Below are 26,221 nucleotides of genomic sequence, written 5' to 3'. Positions count from 1 at the left end.
ACAGTGCAGGAAATTCCATTGCCTTTACTGTGGCCAGCTCAGTTCTGGATTGCTCTTGCAGTGAGGAAAGTCTCCCTGAAGTTCAACCTGAAATTGTTCTCTTGTTGGGCTAAACAACAGGACTTGTTTCTTCATACGCTTTCTTTGGCTACAGTTGTTTAATTGCTTTTTCACAGAGCCCTTTTTCATTACATGAAACCTCAACCCATTCTGCTCAATCTCCTTTTCTGATACAGTGTAGAGTTACTATATTATGGTGACTGGAAGTGCAGACTGAAGCAGCATTACACACTTGAAGTCAGTGGGGCTTAGAAGGGTGCCAGTAGCATTATGGAACGCCATCATTGTTCTCTTGCTAGTGCACTCACAGATGGCTTCAAGGGGAGGGGTTGGATGAAGGAGACACACCTGTGGGAGGGAGAAGTGACAATGGGCATGGGGAGAAAAACCCAAAGTGACAAGTATGCACAGGACCAGCTTTCGATTTGGGATTGAGGCAGACTTTGAACTTGAGTTAAAACAGCATCCTGAAAACACAGAGGAAACGTGAGGGGAGAGCAAGGTAACTTCTGAAGGTCGGAAAATTCATGCATAATTAAAAGGACGCCCCGAAGTAGTTGGTGGGGGACCATGATGGGAACAACCCATGCATAAAATGCCTAAGATTGCTTAAAAGATGGCATCTAAATTCCTCTTATAGGTGAGCAAAAACCCCACTAGGGACACAGCAGGGGATACAGCATTAGAAGGGTTCAGCAGGGGAGGCCAGTTGACAGAAAACTGTTGCTGCCCTCAACCGTAGGCCTGGTGGAAAATCTCCGTCTTACAGGCCCTGTGGAACTGAGCCAAGTTCCGTGGGGCCCAGGTCTCATTCGACAGAGAGTTGCACTAGGCTGGGGCCAGGGCTGAAAAAGCCCTGTCTCTGGTCGAGGACAGCCAGATACATCATGGGCCAGGGACCACTAGTAAGCTGGTTCCAGCAGAATGCAGCGTTCTTTGGGGAGGTATATTGGGAGAGGTGGTCCCAGAGGTACAATGGTCCCAGACCGTTAAAGTGCATATGGTTGGTGTGTGTACACACTGATGTTCCTCAGGTGAACTTCTCTAACAGAATACCATTCCTATAAACAAAAGAAACAAACAAACAACACCTAGGTGGTCTGTGGAGGAAGTGCTGGAGGAAAAACAAGTTATTTGTGCATACATACAATGCTTATTGAATGCCATTATCTAGATACTGAAATGGTTCCCCCACCACCACCAATGACCAACATTTGCAAATTCTCTTGGCATTTAAAAAATCTTTACACAGTGTCAATTAATCGGAGCACTGATTTAACATAAAAGCACATTATTCTCTAATGAAAATGATAATTAAATTGACCATATCAAGGAATAAAATAACATCATAGGTATGTGTTTCCAATTAAGCACGCTGGAGAAGTTTTTTACAAAATGTATGTATCACACACATTTGTTATAACTTTGCATTGTTCCTTTAAAAAAAAAAAAAAACCTCTCCCGGTTATTGATGGCTTGGCAGCTGAGAGGGTGACGTAAGCCCTTCCATTGCAAAGGATCTGCTTTCTTTTAGATACTCTTATGGCATTTCATCAAGTTTTGGTGATTCAGCTGAATTAAAAACCAACTGGCTTTGAGTCGAAATTCCCTTAACTGCTAAACCAAACATATTCCTGACCACACAGTCATTGCAAAATGGCTTGTCATAAAGCAGTGCTGAAACTCTTCATTTTGTTGTAGGCAATGGTCTTTTTCAGAACCAGAATTGAATGACACAGCGAAACAAATCTAATCGTTGAAACTGAGGGTGGCTCATCAGAATTTGTCAGTACACCACTATATGTGGCATGGTAATTCATTAATAAAGCTAAGAAAAATCCAAAGATTTCATAAGAAAACATTTCTTTTCCATCCTAAGAACAGAAATGTAAAGGTAATGTGTGCTGTCGAGTTACAACCAACCCATGGACACATGGACATATGAAGCTGCCTTATACTGAATTGGTCCATTAAAGTCAGTATTGTCTACTCAGACCATCAGCAGCTCTCCAGGGTCTCAGGTAGAGGTCTTTCACATCACCTACTTGCCTAGTCCCTTTACCTGGAGATGCCAGGGATTGAACCTGGGACCTTCTGCATGCAAAGCAGAGGCTCTACCACTGAGCCACTGCCCTGTGTGGGGTTTTCAAGGGGAGAGGTGAGCAGAGGTGGTTTGCCGTTGCCTCCCTCTGCATAGCAACCTGTCTTCTTTCGTGGTCTCTCAGCCAAGTACGAACTGTGGCCAACCCTGCTTAACTTCCAAGCTCTGAAGAGATAAGGCTGGGGTGGGCTATATTGTATCAAGTGCATTTAAGGTTTGATTTCTGAGGCCATAATAAATTTGCTGAGAGTTAGAGATTTCTCAGTAAAAAGTCCTTCAAATTTTTTGGCATTCAGCTTGGCTTCCGGTTTGACCGAACAGGCAACAGTATGACCATGACAGAACAGCAAGTTTCATGAGCTGATGTGTTGGATACGTGAGGGAACTGTGACATTTGGGACTTTGGGAAGCGAACTGTACTGTACAATGGTACCACGTGCCAATCCCGGTGATTTGCCTCCATGACTGATCATATGGAACTGCCTAATGAAATTGCCTTATGCTCAATTAGACCATTGGTCCATCTAGGTCAGTACTGTTTACCCTGATTTGCACTGGGCTTCCCAGTTCATAGGCAGAAGCAGATCTTTCCCAGTACCTGCATTCTGAGCTCCTTTAACTGGAGATGTCAGGGACTAAACTTGGGCCTTCTGCTGGTTAAGCCACTGCTAAGCCACTGCCCCTTCCCAATTGCACATTGGCATTCCTTTCTGCTTGTGGGCGGACTGTGTAATCTGGGGAACTTCCCACAAAATCGCACATACATTCTATAGTACCTTTTCCTTGTCCACCTGCACAATGTGTGTGCTCTTTTTAACAGGGCCCACAATCAATTATGGAATAGTCCATTTCATATTTCACTAATAACTTATAACGTGTAGATATTTAGTTTATAATAAATAATGTTTGAATTCCAGTGACATTATATATTGCATCTGCAGGAATACCAAAAGAATCCATCTTGATTATGGGACAGTTAGTTCCTTTGGGGTCCATTTTTCACATACTGTACAAGGGCTAAAAAATTCTGTGAGTTATTATGCAGCCAGATTGATTTGTGCCCTCCCTGTTTCTTTTCTCTGCTGTGAAAATCAAAGATTGGTATAATGCGGGGCAAACACAGAGTAAGTACGTAATGTCTATTGCTTTGTGCATACACATTTGTGAGAATGAGTGTGCATGCCTACACTTTCTCCACCTTTGCTCTGCAGAAAGTAAATATGCAAACAAAGATGCATCATTCTGATCTCTTGTTGCTGACTTGGTGAATTTAAAACTTGAGAATCCTAGAATTGTAGGGCTGTAATGTGCATACAGCTCAAGCAGTTGAACGCTCCTACATGCTAGGTTATGATGTCTCACTGGAAAATAGCAAGGCTAAATAACAGAGTTGCCTGTGAGCTAAGTCAGATGCAGCATATTTATCAATTTGTGGGGGGGACTCTTGCTCTGTCAGATGGTTCAGGCCTGTACGACTGGTGATCAACTAGTAACCCACCGACCACAGCGGTCCACCAGATTTCAGTGATCCTCCTAGTTTTCCTTCCTGTGTGAAAATCCAAAATGGGAAGTTGTGTCTTCATTTGGCTTGGTGGATCACACGTTGGGCAGACCTTGAGTTGGAAAGAATGATTGTTTGAAGAGTCAATCGGAATATGGATAAATATGTTATATGAATAAAATATAAATATTATTGCCAGTAATCCTACAAAAACTGATTTAATTTCCATCTTTTCCATAATAACTAGCAATTTATCTCAAAATGTGACATTAGATGCATAACATCCAAGAAGAATAAATTAGCCATGTTTCCTTTTGCCCATTAGTTTAGATAGTGTTTTGTTTGCTAAAATGTAAGGCCAGAAGTGTACTAGTTGTCTTTCCCTGAATCCAGTCTGCATTATTTGGTTTACTTTTTCCTTTAATATTTGTGGTAGGTTTGTATGTGCTGTTGAAACATAACATATATGCTGTTTAACAAAGATTCCCTTCAAGTCCTGGTGAAAAACCCGGACTGCACTTTATTTTATTTTCCCCTGAATTTGAGTATAATATACCTTTGTTTATTTATAATAACCATATAACCACTTTCCCCCCAAGCATCTTAGGACCCAAGGCGGGTAGCAACAATGTAAAAACAACATGATAAAACAATGAACATTAAAACAGGAGATACAGTAAAGGTCGCCTTGAACTAATAAACAAATAAAACAAAAAAATTATTAAGATTTTTTTAGATTAGTTCTGTGTCCTCACCAGAAAGATATTCCTCCCTTTCCCTTTGCTAAGGCTACCACCAGAAGCCATAGAGAATAAATCTGTGTTACAGCTTCCCCAGAAAGCCAGGAAGTATGAACCCACCACTACCTCTTCCAAGGTGCTGTTCTACAGACATGGGGCAGACACGGAAAATGCCTGCGTCTGGATTACTGGAGAAAATAGACATAGGGCCTTGCTGGGAAGAATGAAGCTGATACACAATTTTCTAAAAATATTTAAAAATGAAATAGAACAAATCTGGCAAAACCTGCATGTGTCATTAGAAGATACAGTCTGGAACTTATCCAGTCCAACCTGCTACTGTTACATTGCTTCCTTGCAAAGCCTTTCATCTTGAACCAAACATCTTGGTATATAAAACAGATAAAAGCATGAAAGAGCGTTTGTTTCTAAATACCAAGAGTTAATAGTTCAGGAGATGAGTTTAAATGATTGGAGAACATTGTTTGGTATTGGCATGACTGTAAGAAATAAGGCTGTAATAAATGAAAGTCTAGATAATAACCAGATTTTCATCAGTTTCTTCAAAATCAGTATTCCATTAATTTTTCAAAGGTCAAGGTCACAGCTATTCCTCAAGCATTCTTATTTTAATAGAGTAACTGAAAGTGTCTGAGTTCTGCAGAAAATTCATTATCGCCATAAAGCCGCAAAAGGTCACAAAATGTCTTTCTTCACTGAAGTAGCAAAAAATTTTATTTCTCCAATAATTCATTATCACAGTGGAGCCTGAAGGAGCCCTTGACATTTCAGCATCCTCCTCCTCCTGGGGAAATAATTGTTTTCATATATCATGATTTAGAAAACGACAGAAAAATTAGTGAAAAACAAACACAAACGTTTCTGATCTGGGAACCATCTGTATTACTCTTTGTTCCTTTTTTCCCTTCCATGCTGACATCGGGGCTCTGTATGTCTGCGTGAGGCCATACGTTTGACATCCAATTTTGTACTCTCTCCCAGTGTGCATCTAACCCTAACAGTCAACACTGCCCTAGTCCCATATGAAAGCATCAGAATTACCATGCTGGATTACACTAAAGCTACAGCTATTCCAGCATTTTGCTTGCAGTGCCAAACCAGACACTGCCAGGAAGATCTTGATGGAAATGACCATCCTTCCTCTGTTGTTGGTTCCTATACCTGGAAATTAGAATAATATCACCTTGGGCCATGGAAGCCTCCTTTTGAGCTATCATGACTAGTCTATCATGACTACTCTTCTTGCTAAGACTATCATCTTATAATATATAATATCATACCTTGTGGCAATGACGTCTATAACCTAATTAAGTGTGGTATGATCTACCAGTCATTGGATGAGTTCCAATATTTTGATACTAAATCATTTCTCTTGCACTTTTGTCCTTCAGCTTCAGAGGAAAAACAGGGATGTAGATGAAATTAAATACTAGTTTGCACTTAAAAGTGAGCTTGTTGACATTATTTAAAAAATTGAGAACCAGATGGGATAGAGCTCCCCTTTGCAGAAGCTGTGCTGATTCTGGTTCTGTCTGCTTAGCACTTCTTATCCCAATAATGCTTTCCACCGGTTTTCCTGGAACAGGAATTCGGTCGACAGATTTCTCTTTCTTGACAGTCAGGCATCTATGGCTTTCTCTGCTTGAGAAATCTGTACTTCTGAAGGGGGCTATCATAGTGCCAGCATGTGGACGAAAACTGGGCCAAGGTTGGCACTAGGACTGAACTGCCCCAGTGACTATCTGCACTCTTGACTGGGGGATTATAGTGCCAATGTGGTAAGCACAGTTTGCATACTGACAAGGATAGCAGTATGGGAATTTCTTGCATTGCAGAATTCTTCTTCAAATGAGGTTATTGCTGTCACTGTGAGAGACTTAATGCCAAAGTTGCTGGGGTGTACAGAACCCAATTTGCAAGAATTCAAATGTGCACCTAAGCCTACGCGGCAGTTCTTCTGTATAACTATACCACTTCAGGATGCATGAGCTATTTGGCAAAATCTGTGCCAACCTGTGCTTGGAAAACTAATGCCCCAGGAAGAAGCTAGAAGTTTTCTGTCTGATAGGTTGTTTTATGCCTGTGGGCAAATTTTTACGTGGGAACCCTTTGAAAGAAGTGATTTCCCAGTTGCGGAATATATAGTGGTGTAGTCTCAGCAGAACAGAATTGTGTCAGATGCAGTGTATTTGAATAGTCTAATAAAAATCTCTTTAAAGACGTTTCTGTCAGTAAGGTATATGGAATATTAGTACAGAGGAATAGGACAATTAATCCCCCTTTTCAAGAGAAATGGAATAAAAAATTAGGTTATGAGTTGGATGGGAAAAAATGGAACTTCATACTCACAGAAGGTCTAAATTTTACAATAAGTCTTGCATTCAGAGAAAATTTATTTAAGATGACACATATGTGGCATCTTTCCCCAAGCAGAGTTCAAAAAATGTGAAACTTGGACAAAATTCTAGTAAATGTTGGTATTGTGATTGAGCTGGTGCAGATTTTCTACATATGTGGTGGAACTGCAGTAGAGCCCAAACATACTGGATGAAAGTGATTGAAATCATATCCAGCGGCCTTGAAATTGTTATTCCAGTAAGACTGGAAACAATTTTATTAAATTATTTTCCAGATAAACCAAAGGATATTCAAGTCATGTTTTTCCATATATTAACAGTAGCTAGAACAAATCTTGAAAGATATTGGAAAAGCAATAAATTCCCTGATTTAAATAATTGGCTTAATAAGGTTAAAGAAACCTATGCTTTAATTAAGTTGACATATTATAATAATGACAAAAATACGGAAGAACTAGACGCTTGCTAGAATGTAGCAATCTCAAGGATGGAAAAAACACTCCAGTATGTAAATCGAAGAGAAGGAGTGATGTAATTGTTACTGGATTTTAGATAACTAGATAGCGTATTGTTTGGCTCACTGGCATAGATATTTTAGTTATATTGCAGCACGGTTTTAGTTTATTTTCAAGAATTTGTATTTTAGTAATGTGTATTTTAGTAATGTTGTATTTCCATTTTCTTTTATTGTTATATTCTCATTTTCTCTTAATAAAAGAATTTTTAAAAATCTCTTTTAAAGAAATGTATCAGATAAACGTGAATGAAGGAATAAGGAATGAATATTCCGTCCTTTTGTACAGATGTAACTGGAACAGGAAAACCATTGTTGGCAGGGCACTACTGAAATCTTGGACTAATGAGTGGAAACATTCTGGAAGCAATTATTTTACAAGAAGAGGGGTTTTTTTTACTTTCCTTTTAGTTTTTAAATGCTTCAGCAGAACTCTGTTTCTGTTGAGGATACCTCTGTGACAGCATACACATATGAGAGTCTAGATGGTCATGGGACTATGAGTTTTAAGCTTTTAAAAAACGGATGATACTCCTTAGGTCACCAGTTTTTGAGGGAGTTTGTGATACATTGGAGTGATTTTGCAATTATATCCTGGGTTGGACCCAACCAACTTTTTTTACTCAATCTGGCCTAATTCCTGTCTTTATCACAGCCCCTGCCCCACATGGATTTTGTCCAGGCAGGTCCCATGTCTTCCAGCAGAGCTTTTTGGGTGAACAAAGGTGACCCCCTTTTTTTTCACCAGTGGAAAATCTGGTTGGCTCCAACCCTGTTTCTTAAATTGCATTTTAAAATATTTTCTTTCAAATAATCTATTGTAGTCTTTTCAGCTATTTCAAAAGAAATAGAATGATATCATCCCTGCCAGACCAGTCGATGCAGTTGCTTCATATTGTACATTCAAGCAGAGAGAGAAAACTATCTTCCTGACCCTATTTCTGTCTCCATGTGTAATTTTAAAAATATAATTAGGAGAGTGGGGTATTTTACTTTTCACTTTGGGTGTGAAAACAGCTAAGGTAAGCCTGTATAATTTATGACCCCACCCCCAAGCAAAAGATAGGGCACCAGTCAAATAAGTTAGTATGCCGAGTCTACAGCTCTGGTTTTACTGCTGGCTGGGACTGCAAAAGCAGGCAACTGGCAGGCTGCAGCGCATGGATGGTGAGTTTGTAGGCCTAGTCTGTGGCCAAAACTGAATAGCTTGTTGTGTTGCAGTTAGGGTTTCCAGATGCCCAATGCTGGTGGCAGAACATCTATGCGTCTATCTGTTCGTCCCCCCGCTCAATGGAGTGGTGGGGGGAACTGCACTGCACAACACCCTAGGAATTTCCTTGATATCTATGGTTTTTACCATGGAGTTTTGGGGGAGCCCTAGAGTGTTGTGCAACACAGTGACATTACTTCCAGTTATGCAGCTATGCATTCCATTTTGCCAGATCTCTGCTCCCTTGGTTTCCCATCACTTGCCAATGCTGGGCTGGTAACCCTTTCTGCAGTTGTGCGGCATTCCTTTTATACACCTGGACAACCTGTGACCCCCCCCCCAAGGCAAAGTTGGTTCTTAAGGACAGCAATTGCGTAATGGTTCCAAGTCCACGTTTGCTTAGCTACTGCTGGTATTAAATTATAGTGCAACTTTATTACTTTTTCCACTAACACAAATGGAGATATTATTGGCTAAAGGAATAAAAGAAGAAACTAGATATCTGGTAACAAAAGTACAGTATTGATACTGAAGAACTTAGCTGTCTTCAGTAGAATCCATAATAAAGAGTAGAACCTCATAAAATCTTTGCAAAGAACACCAATCTTGCTAAGCTAAAAAAGCGCAACAATGGATATAAAGGAAAAAGAAACTTGATCACCAATCATGGCAGCCCCACAATTATGGATCAATCTCCCCTGGAGGTGCACGTGGCCCTCCCACACTCAGTCTTTAGGAGGCAGCTGAAGATGGTTTTTTGAAGATGACATTTAATTCGTTTAGTTTTTCTACCTATTGGTAGTTTTACATTGTGATTTTAATGCATGGCCTTTTATGTGTGCTATGTATTTTTATGTTCTCTTTATAGTGTAAGCTGCCTTGAGTTCTGTAAATTAGGAAGGTGGCTAATAAAAGTTTCAAATAAAATAAATAAAATAAGTGTGCTAAATAGGGAAGCAAAACACAAGAGTGTCCACAAGCTGTGTTGAAGGACGAGGACCACTTCTTTGCAGGAGGCATATAAAGCAATAGCTCTCTAGCCTCCTTCGGCACTGTGAAAAGTTGGGATATAAATATATGAAATAAATTTTAGTATTTCTAAAACTTTCACATAAGTGTGGTGAGTGTAAAAAGAGCTACGCTGCGTAGACTTCGTGTCACCTCAGAACCACAACACAGGACACTTTCTACAAAATCCAAGTTGTAATGTTCCTTCCTTATCTGTACAAAATGTACAGCTCAAAAGACCAAGGTTATGGTGACACAACTAAAAAGCCAAGACACATAATAAATATTTAGAGAACATGCTTGAAAACCATGTAAATCATAGATGCCCATTGTGATGTCCTTGGGTCAAGGATGTTACGCTGTTGAGTTACTGGGTACACAGTCTGTGGCTAATAGAGCTGGCACACTAGGTGTAGAATAGGCATTTGGTATGGTAGACCACATAAAGGAGAACTCTTAATTATTTTTATAGGCTACTTTCCTTGCATGGAGTTTACAGTGTTGGGAATAAATGTTTGTCTTTTTATATGTTAATGAGCAGCCTTTCAAAAGCCAGTCCAAACTAGCTGTGCCTCTTTTGTACTATTTGTACGTGCAAGGCTCTTTGTTTACATTATTTAGGGCTTAAATGTGTACTGTATTTGAATGTTTTTAATTAGTCGATGGAACAATGTGGGTTTTTTTTTTACTCTTCAGACCTTCTGCAGTTGGTCATATTTCCATACACAAGGAACAAAATGTATACTTTGTGCTTTTAAACAATTTCTGTAAAAAAAATGCAAGTCTGTCTGAGAGTGTGATATATGCATATCCCACTGCAAAGGTCTGCAGGAAGCCTGAAAGTCAGGAGACTTCTGGTGCTAGTTTGAAGCACCTTTTCTTTCATCTTGACTAACTGTAAACATGTAAACACTTACATCCTTGGTTTGCTAGAGGCAGAAAACTGCATAAGGAGTTTTGGGCTCCCTGCACTGATACATCTCGGGGAGTGGAAAACTTCAGATTATTTGGTTCTTGTAGGTTATCCGGGCTGTGTAACCGTGGTCTTGGAATTTTCTTTCCTGACGTTTCGCCAGCAACTGTGGCAGGCATCTTCAGAGTAGTAACACTGAAGGACAGACACTGTCCTTCAGTGTTACTACTCTGAAGATGCCTGCCACAGTTGCTGGCGAAACGTCAGGAAAGAAAATTCCAAGACCACGGTTACACAGCCCGGATAACCTACAAGAACCAATGAACTCTGACCGTGAAAGCCTTCGACAATATTCAGATTATTTCTTTAAACCTTTGCAGTTTCTTGCAAGCTTCCTGGGAAATCCTACAGCACAACTCATCTCAGTTCTTCCTCTGTGACTCTCAGTACTTGGCTGCCCTTTCATCATCACTGTAGCAAACTGAGAGCTCTTAATGGAAGGGAGGGCTCATTGGGATGAGGTCAGCTGCCATACCACACTGACAGTGTGATCGTATGTAAAGTGTGTGGGTTTTTTTGCCTTCAAGTCACAGCTGACTTATGGCAACCCTGAAGCGTTTTCAAGGCAAGAGATGTTCACAGGTGGTTTGCCATTGCTTGCTTCCGCATCATGCCCGTGGTATTCCTTGGAGGTCTCCCATCCAAATTCTTGCCAGGGTTGAGGCTGAGATTGTGTGACTGGCCCAAGGTCACCCAGTAAGTTTCCATGGCAGAGTGGGGATTCGATCCTGGGTTTCCCAGATCCTAGTCTCTTAACCGCTACACCAGGCTGGCTCTCTATGTAAAGTTACTTCCATTTCAGACTTTTTCTACAGCTTGAAGCCATTGTGCCACCTTTTTCTTTATTAACCAATTAGAAATGAAATGCTTTAAGGCTCTGTGCATAGTCCAGTCATGTTTAATTAATTAGAAGAAAGGTATGACCTGTACTGTGTTGCCCTATCATATCTGGACTTCCATATGGGCTTTGGTATAATTTGACTGAGCTAGGAGAATTAACAAATTGGTAATAGAATAATAATAAGAGTTGGTTTTTATATGCCAACTTTCTCTGCCACTTAAGGCAGACTCAAACCGGCTTACAATCACCTTCCCTTCCCCTCCCCACAACAGACCCCCTGTGAGGTGGGTGAGGCTGAGAGAGTTCTGAGAGGACTGTGACTAGCCCAAGGTCACCCAGCAGGCTTCGGGTGGAGGAATGGGGAAACCAACCTGGTTCACCAGATTAGCCTCCGCCGCTCATGTGGAGGATTGGGGAATCAAACCTGGTTCTCCAGATCAGACTCCACTGCTCCAATAGATGAAGTTAAGAATAGATAAATGCCAGAGGGTCCATGCTTGAATGTGTGTGTGTATGTATATGTGTGTGTGTGTATATAATTACATTATAAGTATATATAAGTACACTATAATTATGTATATAATTCTAATGCCCTGAAAGTGCAGAACATTTAGGGATAGCAACTTATTGATCTGACTGAGTGTTTTAAAGATATGTAATCAACATATTGTCTTTGACATTACTGATTGATGTACAAACAAGAAAAGACATATCTGGAAGAAAGGCAGTACGCTTCTTTTCAACTGAGTTTCCTATATCGTTTACCAGCACGGGGCAGTTCATCAGTTTCCCAAATGTGGGATATCCCAGAAACCGCCACAAAGAAAATGGCATTAGTCATTTGTAACTGAGTCCAGGCACATATCCCACATACTTTCATTCTTGCAGGAGATCAGGACTGTTTTATGAAATGACTCCATGACTGGGTGGGGGAAAACAGCTGTTTAGGTTTTAGAGCTTTCATGGGGCCAGACCTTTTCCCTTTGGGAATGACTGGATTTATTTACTTAATTCCTTTGTGCCCCGCCTTTCTCCCCAAGGGGGACCCAAAGCAGCTTATATCTTTCTCCTCTCCTCAATTTTATCCTCACAACAATGCTGTGGGGTAAGTTAGGCTGAGAGGGTGTGACTGGCCCAGGGTCACCCAGTGAGCTTCCATGGCACAAATGGGGATTCGAACCTGGGTCTTCCAGATACTAGTCCAAAGTCTTAACCACTACACCACTACAGCACAAGAAAAGCAGCTGTTGCAGAGGAGTTATCCTGTTTGGTTTGGTTATGATACATTGACAGTCATTGTCATGCAATTGTCATGTTTTTGTTCACGGTCAATGAAGGGTGGCAAACAGCATAAATTGCCTACTGAAAGAAAGCTCATAGGACAAACATTGTGGAATCAGTGACTGAGCATGGCTGTCTTTCCAAATTAAGTAGTACTTTTACATGGTTTCAGGCTCCTCCAAAATTTCTCCCTAGGACCCACCTACAATGGCATAGTAGACCACAAATACACTAGAATACAGTGTGCCTTGACTTTTGTGGTCAGGCTTTCTCTAAATACCGTGCTGCAGAAAAACCTATGTACTCTCTGATCACTTGCCATACCAGGGGAGGGGGGGGACCCTTTGCAGCATTCTTCTCTCTCATCATTTTAATCATAGGCTAAAGAATGTATGTGTGAGGGTCTCTGTCTTTGTGTCTCTGCTTTCCATCACCTGCGGTGTTATCAGTGAACTCGTAAAAGCAGTTCACACCTTCTGGTCTCAGGCGCCAGGCCTGATGGCCCATGTATCTTCCCCCCCCGCTGTTCTTCCTGCCAGTACTCCCTCAGGCCGGTGCGGCCTTGGAAGTGTGATAGCCGCACCAGACTTCCTGGGATCCGTCTGATGTTTTGTATTATGCCAAGCTTGTAACTTCCCATAACAATAAGTGTGAACCCCAGTGCCCCAGTGCCCTGGAGTCAATATATTCTGTAAACCCGTATAGCCCCTCACTTGCAACTTTCTACCTGTGCCTGTCTCATCTCCTGAAGGCTTCAATAAATCTATTGTTTCTGTATCAACGTCTGAGCAACTGATTTGGAGAAGCAAACTCAGAGAGGGGGATCTCTCACATTAAGTTGCAAGTCCTTGCCTCTCGGACTGCAGCTGTACCGCTTTTGACAGAATGTCAGCCGACGAGGACACCACCCCTAACCCCGATGCCCCCAAGGAACCGGACGAGCCGGAGAAGCCGGACCCGAAGGAGGAGGGAGCCAAGCCAAAGAAACCGAAGGGTCGCGCACCCGACCAAGATGGGGACGGACGTCCCCGGGGGCTTACTTATTGGCTGGACTCTCCCAAGGGCTGGTCGCTCTCGCGGACTGCGGCGAAGGATCGCCGGTTGGCCTTCCCCAGCACGGGACTCGAAGGGGACCCGGCCCGCAAAGAGGCCCTCATGGAGGAAGAACGAAAGCAGTGGCAGGAAGACCGCCGGGCTATGCAGGAGCAGATGGAGATCATGCAACGCGTAATGGGTGAGATGGCCACGACCCTAGATGCGCTGAAGTTGCAACCTCCAGCCGGTGCTCCCCCAGACGGGGCGCCGGTAGTTCCGCCCGCAACCCCTGCCCCCCCGGCCCGTCGGGACCTGAAAGTCACGTATGACGGGTCGGGAGACCAGTTGACCTTTTTTATGGTCCAAGTAGACATTTTTATGCGGGAACAAGGCCGAACCTTCGTTTCTGAGGAGTCCCGGGTGCAGTACGTGGCTTCCTTACTGCAAGGGGAGGCGGCTGCCTGGATGGTGTTGCAGTATGAACTCCGCTCGCCGGTGCTGCGAACCCTGGACGAGTTCATGGTAGCACTCCGAAACCGTTTTGAGGACCCGACTCTGGGTGAGCGGGCTAAAGCCTCCCTGATGCAACTGCGCCAAGGGACTAAGTCGGTGGCGCAGTATGCAAGTGAGTTCCAGTCACTGGCTAGCCGAATTCTGGACTGGAGTGAAGCTACCTTGGTACAATGTTTCAGGGAGGGTCTCAACCCAGACCTCCAACATTGGGCCTTCATGCAAGGGAACCCCCCGGATGTGGAAGGTTGGGTTCGCCATGCTGCTGACATCGAGAATCGCAAACAACTCCTGAACTTGTCCAAGCAACGGCTTGGGCGAGACCCCAGGCCCCGAGGTGACCGTGGCCGGGAACTCCGGCAAGGGGGTGGCGGGGGTCTCTCGGCCGCGGAACGCCGCAAGCGGTTCGAGGCCGGCGTCTGCCTGATCTGCGGGGGAAAGGGTCACTTTGCATCGCAATGCCCCTCTCGCTCAGGCCGTCCGACCCCCCCCCGCCAAACCCAGGCCGAGCCGACGAAACCGGCCGCCGACAGCCAGCCTCGCCGCAGAAGTGGACCACTGAGCCGGCGCTCCGGCGCACCCTCCGCTCTCCACGCGCGCCCCCAGGATGGGGCATCCGACTCTACGGTCCCATCGGGGTCCCGGATTACAAATACCGTCTTTGATTCGGACGGCTCCCCGGAAGCCACCACCCCGTCCCCCTCTTCCAGCGAGGAGGAAGAGTGGGAACAGCCGGCAAAAAACGCCGTCGGTCTGCTGTAGAGGGGGCTCCGCAGCAGACCGTCCCTATCGTTGTGCAAGGAGCTCCACCGATGGTAAGCGCCCAAGAGGACAATGTATTTGTGCGTGTTCATCTGTCCCTACCCAAAGGGGGTCCCCCGTTAGAGGTCCCCGCGTTGGTCGACTCGGGGTGTGCCCGCACCATGATAAATGAGGAAACTGCCAAGAAGTTGGGTGTCCGGCGCAAGCGGCTTCCGGGACCCCTCCGTTTTTCCCAAATGGACGGGAGTGACTTTAAACGGGGCCCTGTGACCCACAGAACTGCAGCCGTGATTATGTCCGTGGGGGGACATTGGGAACGGTTGTATTTCACCATCGCCCCTATTGTAACCCCTGTGGTGTTAGGGATGAACTGGTTAAGGGGACACAATCCCTCCATTGATTGGGTTAAACGGGTGCTTTCCTTCCCCGAAAACCCCTGTGGGTTGCATGACAAGGAACGGGTACTCAGAACTCCAGCCGCCGCACTGGTAGGGTCCCCCGCCCCAGTCTCTCCTCAATTACCCTCTGAGTACTCGCAGTTTACTGATGTTTTCGATGTTAGAGAGTGCGACGAACTGCCTCCCCACAGAGAAACGGACTGTGCCATCGAGATTGTAGGGGAAGGCAAACTGTCTAAGGGAAAGGTTTACCCCATGAGCCCTAGTGAAAAGACTGTATTGCGAGACTATCTGGATGTCAATCTGGCGAGGGGTTTCATACGCCCCTCCAAGGCTCCTTATTCAGCCCCAGCTTTCTTTGTAAAGAAAAAGACGGGAGATTTAAGACTGTGTATTGACTTTCGCAGACTGAACGCAGTCACCCAGTCTAATGCTTACCCCCTCCCTCTTATTCCTGACCTTCTAGCACAATTAAAGGAGGGCCGAATCTTCACCAAACTGGACTTGGTAGAAGCCTACCACCGCATTCGCATCAAAGAAGGAGACGAACCCAAAACGGCCTTTTCCAGTTGTTTTGGGATGTTTGAGTACCTGGTCATGCCGTTCGGACTTTCGGGGGCTCCGAGTGTCTTTATGCAATTAATTAATGAAGTTTTGCATGATTTACTGTTTCGGGGGGTGGTGGTATTTCTCGATGACATTCTTATTTACTCTGAGACCATGGAAGAACATGTGCGCCTAGTGCGAGAAGTGCTCCAGCGGCTGCGGGAGCACAAACTGTATGCTAAGGTGTCCAAGTGTGAATTCCACCAACCTTCTATTACATTTCTGGGGTATGTGATTTCCCACCAAGGGTTGGAAATGGACCCCGCCAAGGTCCAGGCGGTGCGGGACTGGGAAACCCCCACTACCCGCCGCCAACTTCAACAGTTTTTGGGGTTTGCCAACTTTTACCGGAATTTCATTCCCAACTTTGCCCAAGTTGCGCTTCCCCTCACTGCCCTGTTGCGTACCAAGGACAGGGGGGCTAGCGCCGCACTCCCCTCAGCCCGTCTGCAATGGTCTCCCCAGTGCCAGCAAGCTTTTGAACGTTTAAAGCTACTTTTTTCATCCGAACCCGTTTTGGCTCACCCGGATTGCACCAAGCCCTTCGTGGTGCAGGTGGATGCCTCGGATGTAGCCATGGGCGGGGCCCTATTGCAGAGGGATGAGGGGGGACGGTTGAGGCCATGCGCCTACTTCTCCAAGAAGTTTTCCCAGTCCGAAATCAACTGGGCCATTTGGGAGAAGGAGGCAGCAGCGGTCAAACATGCCCTTACCATATGGAGACACTTCTTGGAGGGGGCCGAGCTGCCGTTCGAAGTGTGCACAGATCACAAGAATCTTGAGGCTCTCAAGGGAGCTAGAAAACTCAATGCCAAACAAATTCGGTGGGCCCAATTTTTTGCAAAATTCCGGTTCACCCTCAAACATGTCCCTGGCAAAGAAAATGCCCTAGCTGATGCTTTGTCACGACTTCCCCAGTATCGCAACGATTTCGATCGCCCCGTCGACTCCCTGTTCACTCCCGAACAGCGAGGGGAAGTCCCTGGCTTGGCCGTCACCACCCGATCCCAAGCCCGCCAACCGGAGACCCCCCCTACGCTCAAAGGTATCCCGGAAGCATTCCAACAGCGACTCCGGGACGCCTCCTTACAGGAGGAGGAGCACCATCTCCTCCCCACTGGCTTGGAACGAACCAACACTTGGTGGGTGCAAGGGGGGAAACTATATGTCCCATCTTCCCTTCGCAAAGAAGTATTGGGACTTGTACACGGGGCCAGGCTAGCGGGTCATTTTGGTTTCATAAAAACGCTTCACCTGGTTCGAAGGCAATTCTGGTGGCCCGGTATGAGATCTGATGTAGAGTTGTATGTGCGCAGCTGCCCCACCTGCGCCACAGCCAAGAAACGGATGGGAAAACCCCCGGGGCTTCTCAAACCGCTTGAGAACCCCTCCCGTCCCTGGGAAGTCATCGCCATGGATTTTATCACCGACCTACCTCCAAGTCGGGGGAAAACGGTTCTCTGGGTTATCACAGACCTCTTTTCCAAACAGGTTCATTTCGTTCCATGTGCAGGTCTTCCTTCAGCCCAGGGCTTAGCTAAACTGTTCATCACGCACGTCCTCAGGCTACACTCGATCCCGAGGAAGGTCCTCTCCGACCGGGGGGTCCAGTTTGTTGCCAAATTCTGGCGGGCTTTCCTAAAGTTAATGGGAGTGGAGGAACAGGGCCTTTCTTCCGCCTATCACCCCCAAACGGATGGTCAAACGGAACGAGTAAATGCGGTAGTAGAATGTTATTTGCGTTGCTATGTAAATTTCCACCAGGACGACTGGGTCGACCTGCTGCCATTTGCCGAATATGCGTACAACAATGCGCCTCATTCCTCTACCGGCTTTAGTCCCTTCCAAGTTATATACGGGACGGATTTTGGCCCTTTCGGTTCTGCCCCCGTCTCGCCAGAGCTCCAGTCTACCCCTGATCTTCAGGAGTGGATTCAGGTGGTTAAATCCACCTGGCCATGGTTGCTCAAAAATCTGGAAAGGGCAAAAAGCAAGTACAAGGAACAAGCAGACAAACACCGGTCTCCGGGATGGGAACTCAAGGTGGGGGAGCAAGTCTATCTGTCCACCAAAAACCTCCGCTCTCTTCGCCCCTGCAAAAAACTGAGCGACCGTTATGTAGGACCTTTCCCCATTACCAGAGTAATCAACGAGGTTACCGTGGAACTGAGTCTCCCTAAGACTCTCAAGGGAGTTCATCCAGTCTTCCATATAAGCCTCCTCAAACCTTATGTAGCAGCTCCCCAGTTCCACCCCCCTCCCGCTCATGAGATTCCTACCGTAGTAGGAGGGGATACCCATTTGGAAATATCCAAGGTTTTAGATTCCAAATGGAAGAAAGGGAAACTGTTTTACTTTGTTCGCTGGAAAAACCTTGGCTCCGCTCATGACGAATGGGTGGCCGCACCCCACATGGCAGCCCCTCGCTTGGTCCGAGAATTCCACCTCGCTTATCCCGATAAGCCTCGTCCTCTCGGAGGGGGGCCTTAAGGGGGGCAGAATGTGAGGGTCTCTGTCTTTGTGTCTCTGCTTTCCATCACCTGCGGTGTTATCAGTGAACTCGTAAAAGCAGTTCACACCTTCTGGTCTCAGGCGCCAGGCCTGATGGCCCATGTATCTTCCCCCCCCGCTGTTCTTCCTGCCAGTACTCCCTCAGGCCGGTGCGGCCTTGGAAGTGTGATAGCCGCACCAGACTTCCTGGGATCCGTCTGATGTTTTGTATTATGCCAAGCTTGTAACTTCCCATAACAATAAGTGTGAACCCCAGTGCCCCAGTGCCCTGGAGTCAATATATTCTGTAAACCCGTATAGCCCCTCACTTGCAACTTTCTACCTGTGCCTGTCTCATCTCCTGAAGGCTTCAATAAATCTATTGTTTCTGTATCAACGTCTGAGCAACTGATTTGGAGAAGCAAACTCAGAGAGGGGGATCTCTCACAGTATGTATTTGGTTAGATTTTGTGGCTCCCCTCCCCCATATATATACTGCCTATTTATATCTCAACTCTTTTTATGATTCTGCCAATGATGCTCCTTATTGCAACATGTATTTAAGAAGGAAATACAAAGGAAATAAATAATGGACCATCAATAAAAATGTAACCTGTCATCTTCCACAAAGCTGTACTCACTATTCAAATATTAATTAATTAAGTAAAATATTAGCCACAAATAAAATTTAGTTATTTATTTATAATTAAGTAAAATGTTTATACCGTATATACTCGTGTATAAGCCGAGTTTTTCAGCCCAAAAAAAGGGCTGAAAAAGCCGGCCTCGGCTTATACACGGGTCAATACGGTAGAAGGGGGAAGGAGGGAGGGGGGAACTTACCGCCGCCGCCGAGCCACCGCCATTTTCTCCCGCCGGGAGAGGTCTTGGGCAGCCTCTGCAGCCGCAGAGAGACTGCCCTGCCCCCCCGGCCCCCGCCGCCATTTCCCCCCGCCGGGAGGGGCCCTGGGCAGCCTCTCTGCAGCCGCAGAGAGACTGCCCTGGCCCCCCCGGCCCCCGCCGCCATTTTCCCCCGCCGGGAGGGGCCCTGGGCAGCCTCTCTGCAGCCGCAGAGTGACTGCCCTGGCCCCCCCAGGCCCCCGCCGCCATTTTCCCCGCCGGGAGGGGCCATGGGAGGCCCCTGCCCGTCGCGCCGCTACCGCCCATGCGCCTGGGCACCTTCCTCCGGCCAGCAGCAGCCTGGAGGGGCCTCCTGCCGGCCCAGGAAGGATGCGCCGCCACCACTTCGCCGCCTCTCCAGGTAAGTAGTGGGTTCAGGGGCTTTTCCCCCTCCCCCCCTTGGATAGCACTGGGGTCGGGGTGGATCGGGAGGGCCTGGGAGGCGGCGGGAGGGCGACCTGGGGCAGGGGCCCTGCGCTCTAAAATGGCGGCCGCCATTTTAGAGCGCAGCATTGTGGGTAAAGGAAATTTCTTATTGCCCCTCGGCTTATACGCAGGTAAATAAGAAATTCCCTTTTCTGGCCTCTAATTTGGGGGGTCGGCTTATACTCGGGTCGGCTTATACCCGAGTATATACGGTAACCCTTTCTCTTGGCTCAAGGCGGTTAAAATCTTTATTGGAAGCCATTTTTTTCATTTGCAGTTTATTATCATAGATTAGAATTTATAATTAGCGGTGCAATAATTATACTACTTATACAATGCCATCAATGTCCAGGAGCTTTGTCTCAAGAAGACCAGCTCCTTTATTAAGGAGTTTGTATACCCAAGACTTGGTAAGACCAACAGAGGAGGGGTGGGATGGAAGAGGAACAGAGGCACATTTATATGTTCTCAGGTAGTATTTCAGATAGGGAGGGGACCAGGGGGTCAGCGTAGAGGCTTCATGTTTAAGTTCAGTTGTTTCTAGATAATATGTTGAGAGTCTGGTTTTGTGTTTCATTTTTGTCTGCCCAGTACCTCTAGAGAAAATAGATATTGGCTGTCCTGAAAACTTAAAAGGTTTAAAAATATAAATTATGATTGCAGCGTATTGTCTGGGATGTTTGCTTTATAAACTGAAAATCAAAACTTTGAGTCAATTTGAAACAACTCATATGGAATGTACTCAAAATGATGAAAGATTTGAATTTTCCGGCCCAGATAATAAATACCATGTGTAGTGCATTACCTCATGATTTTCTGCTTCAGCTTGTGTCTGGCAATCACTGCCTTTCATTCCTGTTTCCCATGTTGAAAGGTCTAGAGAAGAGTTTTTTAAAAATCTGTTAAAAGTTCAGTGACATTTAAAGAGCACAAGGAACAGCACAAACCAGCATCATGTATTCTGCAAGTTAGGAGTAGGATGAACTGGTTTATTTTACACTTATGAATGGTTAAACAGTGTGGGAAAGTTCGTGTTGTATTAAAGTTTATCAAATCTCACTGAAATGTTTATCAGAAGTGCTTCTTAAAAAGGAGTGTCTCTTCATAAATGCCTTCACTCCCAACCTAATAAAATGCTGCACATCCTGTATTGGCCCTGAGGCAAACTACTCTCGTCCTAAACTCTCCAGCTGCTCCATGGAATACTAAAACCTATGTCCATTTTACACACCATTTTGAAGGATTATTGAGATTAATAAAGGAAGCTTTTTTGAGCCATCTAAAGTGCCGTATAAATGCTAAATAATTAATGTAGCAGGCAGTCCTAGGAAAGGAAAGGGTTACTGGAAACTGTAGGAACTGTGGCTTGTGTGCGTATTTTCTAGCAGATTCTTAGGGTTGTGGCTAGCCCAGGTTGCAACCATCTCATCAGCCTGGAAGGCTGGAAACATATGTTCATTATAATATTTACAGTATTGGCAGGGTCAAATTAAAGGCTGAGTCTTTTTCTCAGGCCTCACACATTGCTGCTCAGCACACATGCTTTATCTTCTGCCAGTAGAAAGACAAAGATGGGCACCCCCCCACACACACAAGTCCTTATTCAATCCTACTGCTGCATTTGAGAGAGAATACTCCATAGGGCTGGCCACAGCTAAGCATTCAGGAACTCTGAAAGAGCCCAGTCACCATTACTTGACAAAAGACCTTCCAAAGGAGACTTTTTTTGTATTATTATTAATATTAATATATAATTTGTTAGATTTTTAGCCCACTCTATCCTGCCATGTCCCTCTTAAGACCAAGGTTTTCTCATTTACTACAGGTATTAACAATCATATTGTTGACGGTTACTGCTGAGGTGAATGGTGAAAGTGATTATAGATAGTTGAGCTTTCCATAGAAATATTATAGACTATTTATATTTCATTATCTTTTGTCCATTATGAAAGAAGATAGAATTGAAACATCTAATGGAGACTCTAGTTCACAAAGCCTTATGCTGCAGTAAAAAAAATTATGTCTTTAAAGTGCCACAAGACTTTTTTTTTTTAATTGTCCTATTGTGGCTCATTTTTTGACTGAGATTTTACTAATCCAAGAAGAAAGGGTGGTCTCTCTCAATTGTCCCATGTTGTATACAGTTTCTTTCAGGAGGGTGCCTCAATACTCAGAGGATTTTCTAGGGTCTTCTGGGGAAAAGGGAAGGTAGAGAAGATCAATTACCACAAACTCTTTTCTGTTTAATGGCTTGGATCCTATAAAAGGGCTCCATGCATACTAGAGAGTCTCTGCCTCAGAGGGTGCTTCCTCTTCCACTAAAATTTCCATTTGTGCAAGGACCCATTGAAAATAATTGATCTTGCACAAAGGAAGCATGCTCAGTGGCAGAAAGTATCTAACGTACGAGGAACTCGTTCATAGGATCCAAGGCATAGAAGTTTGGATTCAACCCAATGCTTAATGCATAATCCAGCACCTTTAATTGATTTTAATAGCATACTGCTGGCATTTATCATTTTGCTGAAAAGCTCTTATGTACATTAGACTACTATTTTTGAACACAAAATTTCAATATATTTTGATGAAGTACCAGTTAGGCCTATCTGGAATGAATTTTCTATATATCTCCTACTACTTGCCTTTCTGATACGTCTGTGAAACGCACTGAATGAGTGTGATACAGAACAACACTTAAAGTGGATCTAATTAAAAATTAATTTTGACTACGTGTTGAGCACCCAAAATCTTATTCAATATAATCAAATTACAGTATGTGTTGGTATTAATAAAGAATCAGAGCCAAAACATTAACATTCAAATAAATGGCATGTAAAAGAGGAAGAAGAAATGTTGGTTTTTATACCCCAGTTTTCTCTACCTTTTAAGGAGTCTCAAACAGTTTACAATCCCTTCCCTTCCTCTCTCCACAACAAACACCTTGTGAGGTAGGTGGGGCTGAGAGAGTTTGAAAGGAACTTTGACTACTAGCCCAAGGTCACCTAACAGGCTTCATGTGTAGGAGTGGGGAAACAAACCCAGTTCACCAGATTAGAGTCTGCTGCTTGTGGAGGAGCGGGGAATATTTGCAAAACTGCTCTGGGAATTGGCAGGATAGGTGTGAATATGCCAGCACAGGTGCTAGCCAGTTAGCACAGACCACAACTAGCCTTTTCAGAAATGATCAGAACCATTTTTTCAGCACTGGACCATATAAAAAGAAAGGTATGTTTGTAGCAAATGAAGATGGTTCCAGACACTCCCATGATCTTGCAAATTATTTGCTTGACTCTGTGTGATTGAAGCTTGAATTACTTCTTGCAAATGCACAATAGCTTTCTAGTACTAAATAATGGATATCCGCAGTTATAATTCTAATTTATGTTGTGTCTTAGGTGCAGATCTCAGCAGAAGTACAGCACTGCAAAGTAATTATTTTTCATGGGAAGATTCAATTTTCAATACTTCCATACATGCTGCAATTCGATATGGAAAGTGGAAACTATTAACAGGCAATCCAGGTAATTTTCTGTGGGTATCCTCCCATCCTCAAATATGGGACTTTAATAGTATACTTGTAATCCATTCTATCAAGTATAATGGCTTTGATAGTCACTAGCAAATGATTCTAGAACACTTAAAGAAAGAGCTAATTGTCAGGACAAGACGATCTAAGTTCCCATCCACAAGGTCTTAAAGTAGGAACATGACGGCATTTTTCCTGTGTTATGTCTTTCAACATACTAGAGATAGCTGGTGCAATATGCAGCTGTTCCAGGAAAAAAAAGTTATTAACAGCCCATCCCTGAGGTGGGGGGCTGAAAGTGGTCTGGAGGCGGTGTGAACCCACCACCAGCGTAAGTGGCCTCTTGTCACGAAATAAGAGGCACTTACACTGGTGGCGGAGGCAGTTCCGTGGGCAGCTGGGCACCATGTAGCTGCATGCTGCTCCTCCGACGCTGCAGTCTCTCTGGGATCTAAATCCCAGAAGAGAAATGCGACGCCGGCATGGGGGGAGCAGAGCTGACAGTAGTCAGCTTCCAAAGCCCCTCCAGCCAGGGAACGCTCCCCTCCAGCAACAGTGTTGCTGCGCCAGGTTTTTCCTGGCGCAGCATCACTGTTTTCAGTGGGGGGGGGGAAGGCCCCATTTTCTTTTTTTTTACCTATTAAAAGGCTTTTTTAAGCCTTGTGGCAGCCGGGGAAACCTCTTTGGAGGCGCCATGGCGGCGCCTCGGCTATGTTGTTCCTGGCTGCCGCAAGGCTCAGGAATGAACTGTAAGTGCTACTGTACTGTAAAGGTAAAGGTCCCCTGTACAAGCACCGGGTCATTCCTGACCCATGGGGTGATGTCACATCCCGATGTTTCCAAGGCAGACTTTGTTTACGGGGTGGTTTGCCAGTGCCTTCCCCAGTCATCTTCCCTTTACCCCCAGCAAGCTGGGTAATCATTTTTCCGACCTCAGAAGGATGGAAGGCTGAGTCAACCTTAAGCAGGCTACCTGAAACCGACTTACCACTCTGCGCCACGGAGCTCTTACAGTACTGTACTGACCTTGCCACAATGTCATACACATCTTCACTGTGGAGCCCTGTCGTTGGTAAACTTGCTTTTTGAAACAGCATAAGGGCATGGCTAAAAGAAAAGGTACTGGCCAGGAACAGGTTCCCCTGTTTAATCATCTGTTGCTACAACTGCAAATAAATTTGCTGCTGACAGATGCTCCATTTTGCACCTTGCATTGGTTCCTTGGCTTATCTTTTTAAAAATTAAATGGCATTATATCAGTCCTGAAGTTACTTCTCTGGTTGCCTATTTGTTTCTAAAGTCCTTCATGACCTGAGGCCCACATATTTGAAGCATCGTCTTTCCCAATATGATCTTGCGTGGCAGTTGCCCTGCTCCGGTCTCTTAGCAGTCTCCTCAATCTAAAGAGTGTGATCTCTGGGCCTGCTATGAAACAGCCTCCCTGAAGTCTTGCCCCTATCCTCAGGGACTCCCAGCACAGCTGTAAAACAGAGCTGTTTAAAAGAGGTTATGGGCAGCTTGGAGGTTATATGTAGGGCCATGGCTTATGTGTTTTAATGATTTTTATGGGTTATTTTTGTATCGTATTTGTTATTAACTGTCTTGGGTCCTGACCTCCATTTTTACATCCTTCATACACAAAAGAGGCATTTGTTTTAAGGTCAGTTTTATTACTGAGTGTTGTCATTATAGTCAGGAGAAAAGTCAACCACACTTTCCTCCCACAAAACCATAAAAGAAATTCTCAACTTTGAATCGAATTGTAGTAGTCAAAACGTCCCTCATCTCAACAGCAAAACCATATTTCAGGTGGCAACTTCAATTTCAGTTCTGTGAAATTCCAGAAGCCAGATCAGTGAATAGACTGGAAGCAAATTATGAAGCTAATGTTTCCCCAACTAACCTCTGATCTGCATTGCCTCTGTTTACAGGCTGTAGTCACTGGTTTCCAGCACCACCGTTATTCAACGAGTCCAAGACACTATCCTCTGACCCACCAACAAAGAAACTTTGGCTCTTTGATGTTGTTAATGATGCTGAGGAAAGAAATGATTTGTCAGAACAATATCCCAGCATTGTGAAAAAACTTCTCTCCCGTCTTCAATACTACTACAAGAACTCCGTTCCTGTATTCTACCCAGACGAAGACCCCCGTTGTGACCCAGCAGCAACTGGGGCCTGGGGGCCTTGGATGTAGAAAACTGCACAGCACAGCTGTAAGAATATGTCTGCTGTACAGGTTATAAGGCTGATTTCCTTCCTACGCTTGTGCACATAAAAATGTACACTCCCTTGTATACAAGTATAGATTTGTGTGTACAAAAATGCACCAAGGAAATCAGTCCAGTGACTCAGGGACTTTGCACAAATCTGTCTGACCTTGTTTATTTTATCTCAACAGAGTCAGCTTTAGGCCTTTGGATTCAGTTTTTCTTACTCAGAGTAGTGTGGAGGTTCCAGTTTCCCCTCTGATAGTGCTTGAAGTTCTATTAAAATTATAACGCTACCATTTAGACATTAGCGTTAGACGTTAGCTTTCCCCCCTGACATGCCTCCAGAGCAGAGGGTAAAATGATGCCGCTTTCCCAAAATTGCAGGCCAGCTGGGAAACATTATTTCAGTTGGAAAGCTCTGAGTCATGGGGGCTGGGCCTTCCAAATTCTTTTGCATTTGAAGTCAGATGCTTGATTTCATACTTGCCAGCAGCCACTTTTTACTGGAGGCTGACACAGAGTTGTAAACCAAAGGAAGACGGTTGTTGACTTCACTTGGCATTCCATTTTCTCACCTTTACCTCTTTGCTCTCTCTCTGTCATGGGAGCATTTTGAAATCTCAGAGTACAACCTTGTTTGGCTGGTCACCAAAATGGGTCAGATCTTCAACATTAAATTCCACATTCTGCAGGCAGAACACCTAAGTTTGCATCTTGGATGCATAGAGGAAACTATGCTGATTTTTTT

The 26,221-nt window shown here is 44.7% G+C and overlaps 1 protein-coding gene across 1 annotated transcript in view; it reads left to right on the top strand.

The window, feature by feature from the left end:
• ARSB (arylsulfatase B) overlaps nt 1-25,722 on the top strand; it is a 73,810-nt gene extending 48,088 nt beyond the window's left edge. Inside the window, exons 7-8 of the mRNA XM_056848272.1 lie at nt 23,130-23,255; nt 25,192-25,722. Of these exons, the coding sequence (XP_056704250.1) occupies nt 23,130-23,255; nt 25,192-25,457 (392 nt within the window). The 3' untranslated portion in view covers nt 25,458-25,722. The remainder of the gene's footprint in view (nt 1-23,129; nt 23,256-25,191) is intronic.
• The last annotated feature ends 499 nt before the right edge of the window (nt 25,723-26,221 follow it).

Source organism: Euleptes europaea, chromosome 4, assembly GCF_029931775.1.
Source record: "Euleptes europaea isolate rEulEur1 chromosome 4, rEulEur1.hap1, whole genome shotgun sequence".
Classification (NCBI taxonomy): Eukaryota; Metazoa; Chordata; class Lepidosauria; order Squamata; family Sphaerodactylidae; genus Euleptes; species Euleptes europaea.
This window is presented reverse-complemented; position numbering and strand designations above follow the sequence as displayed.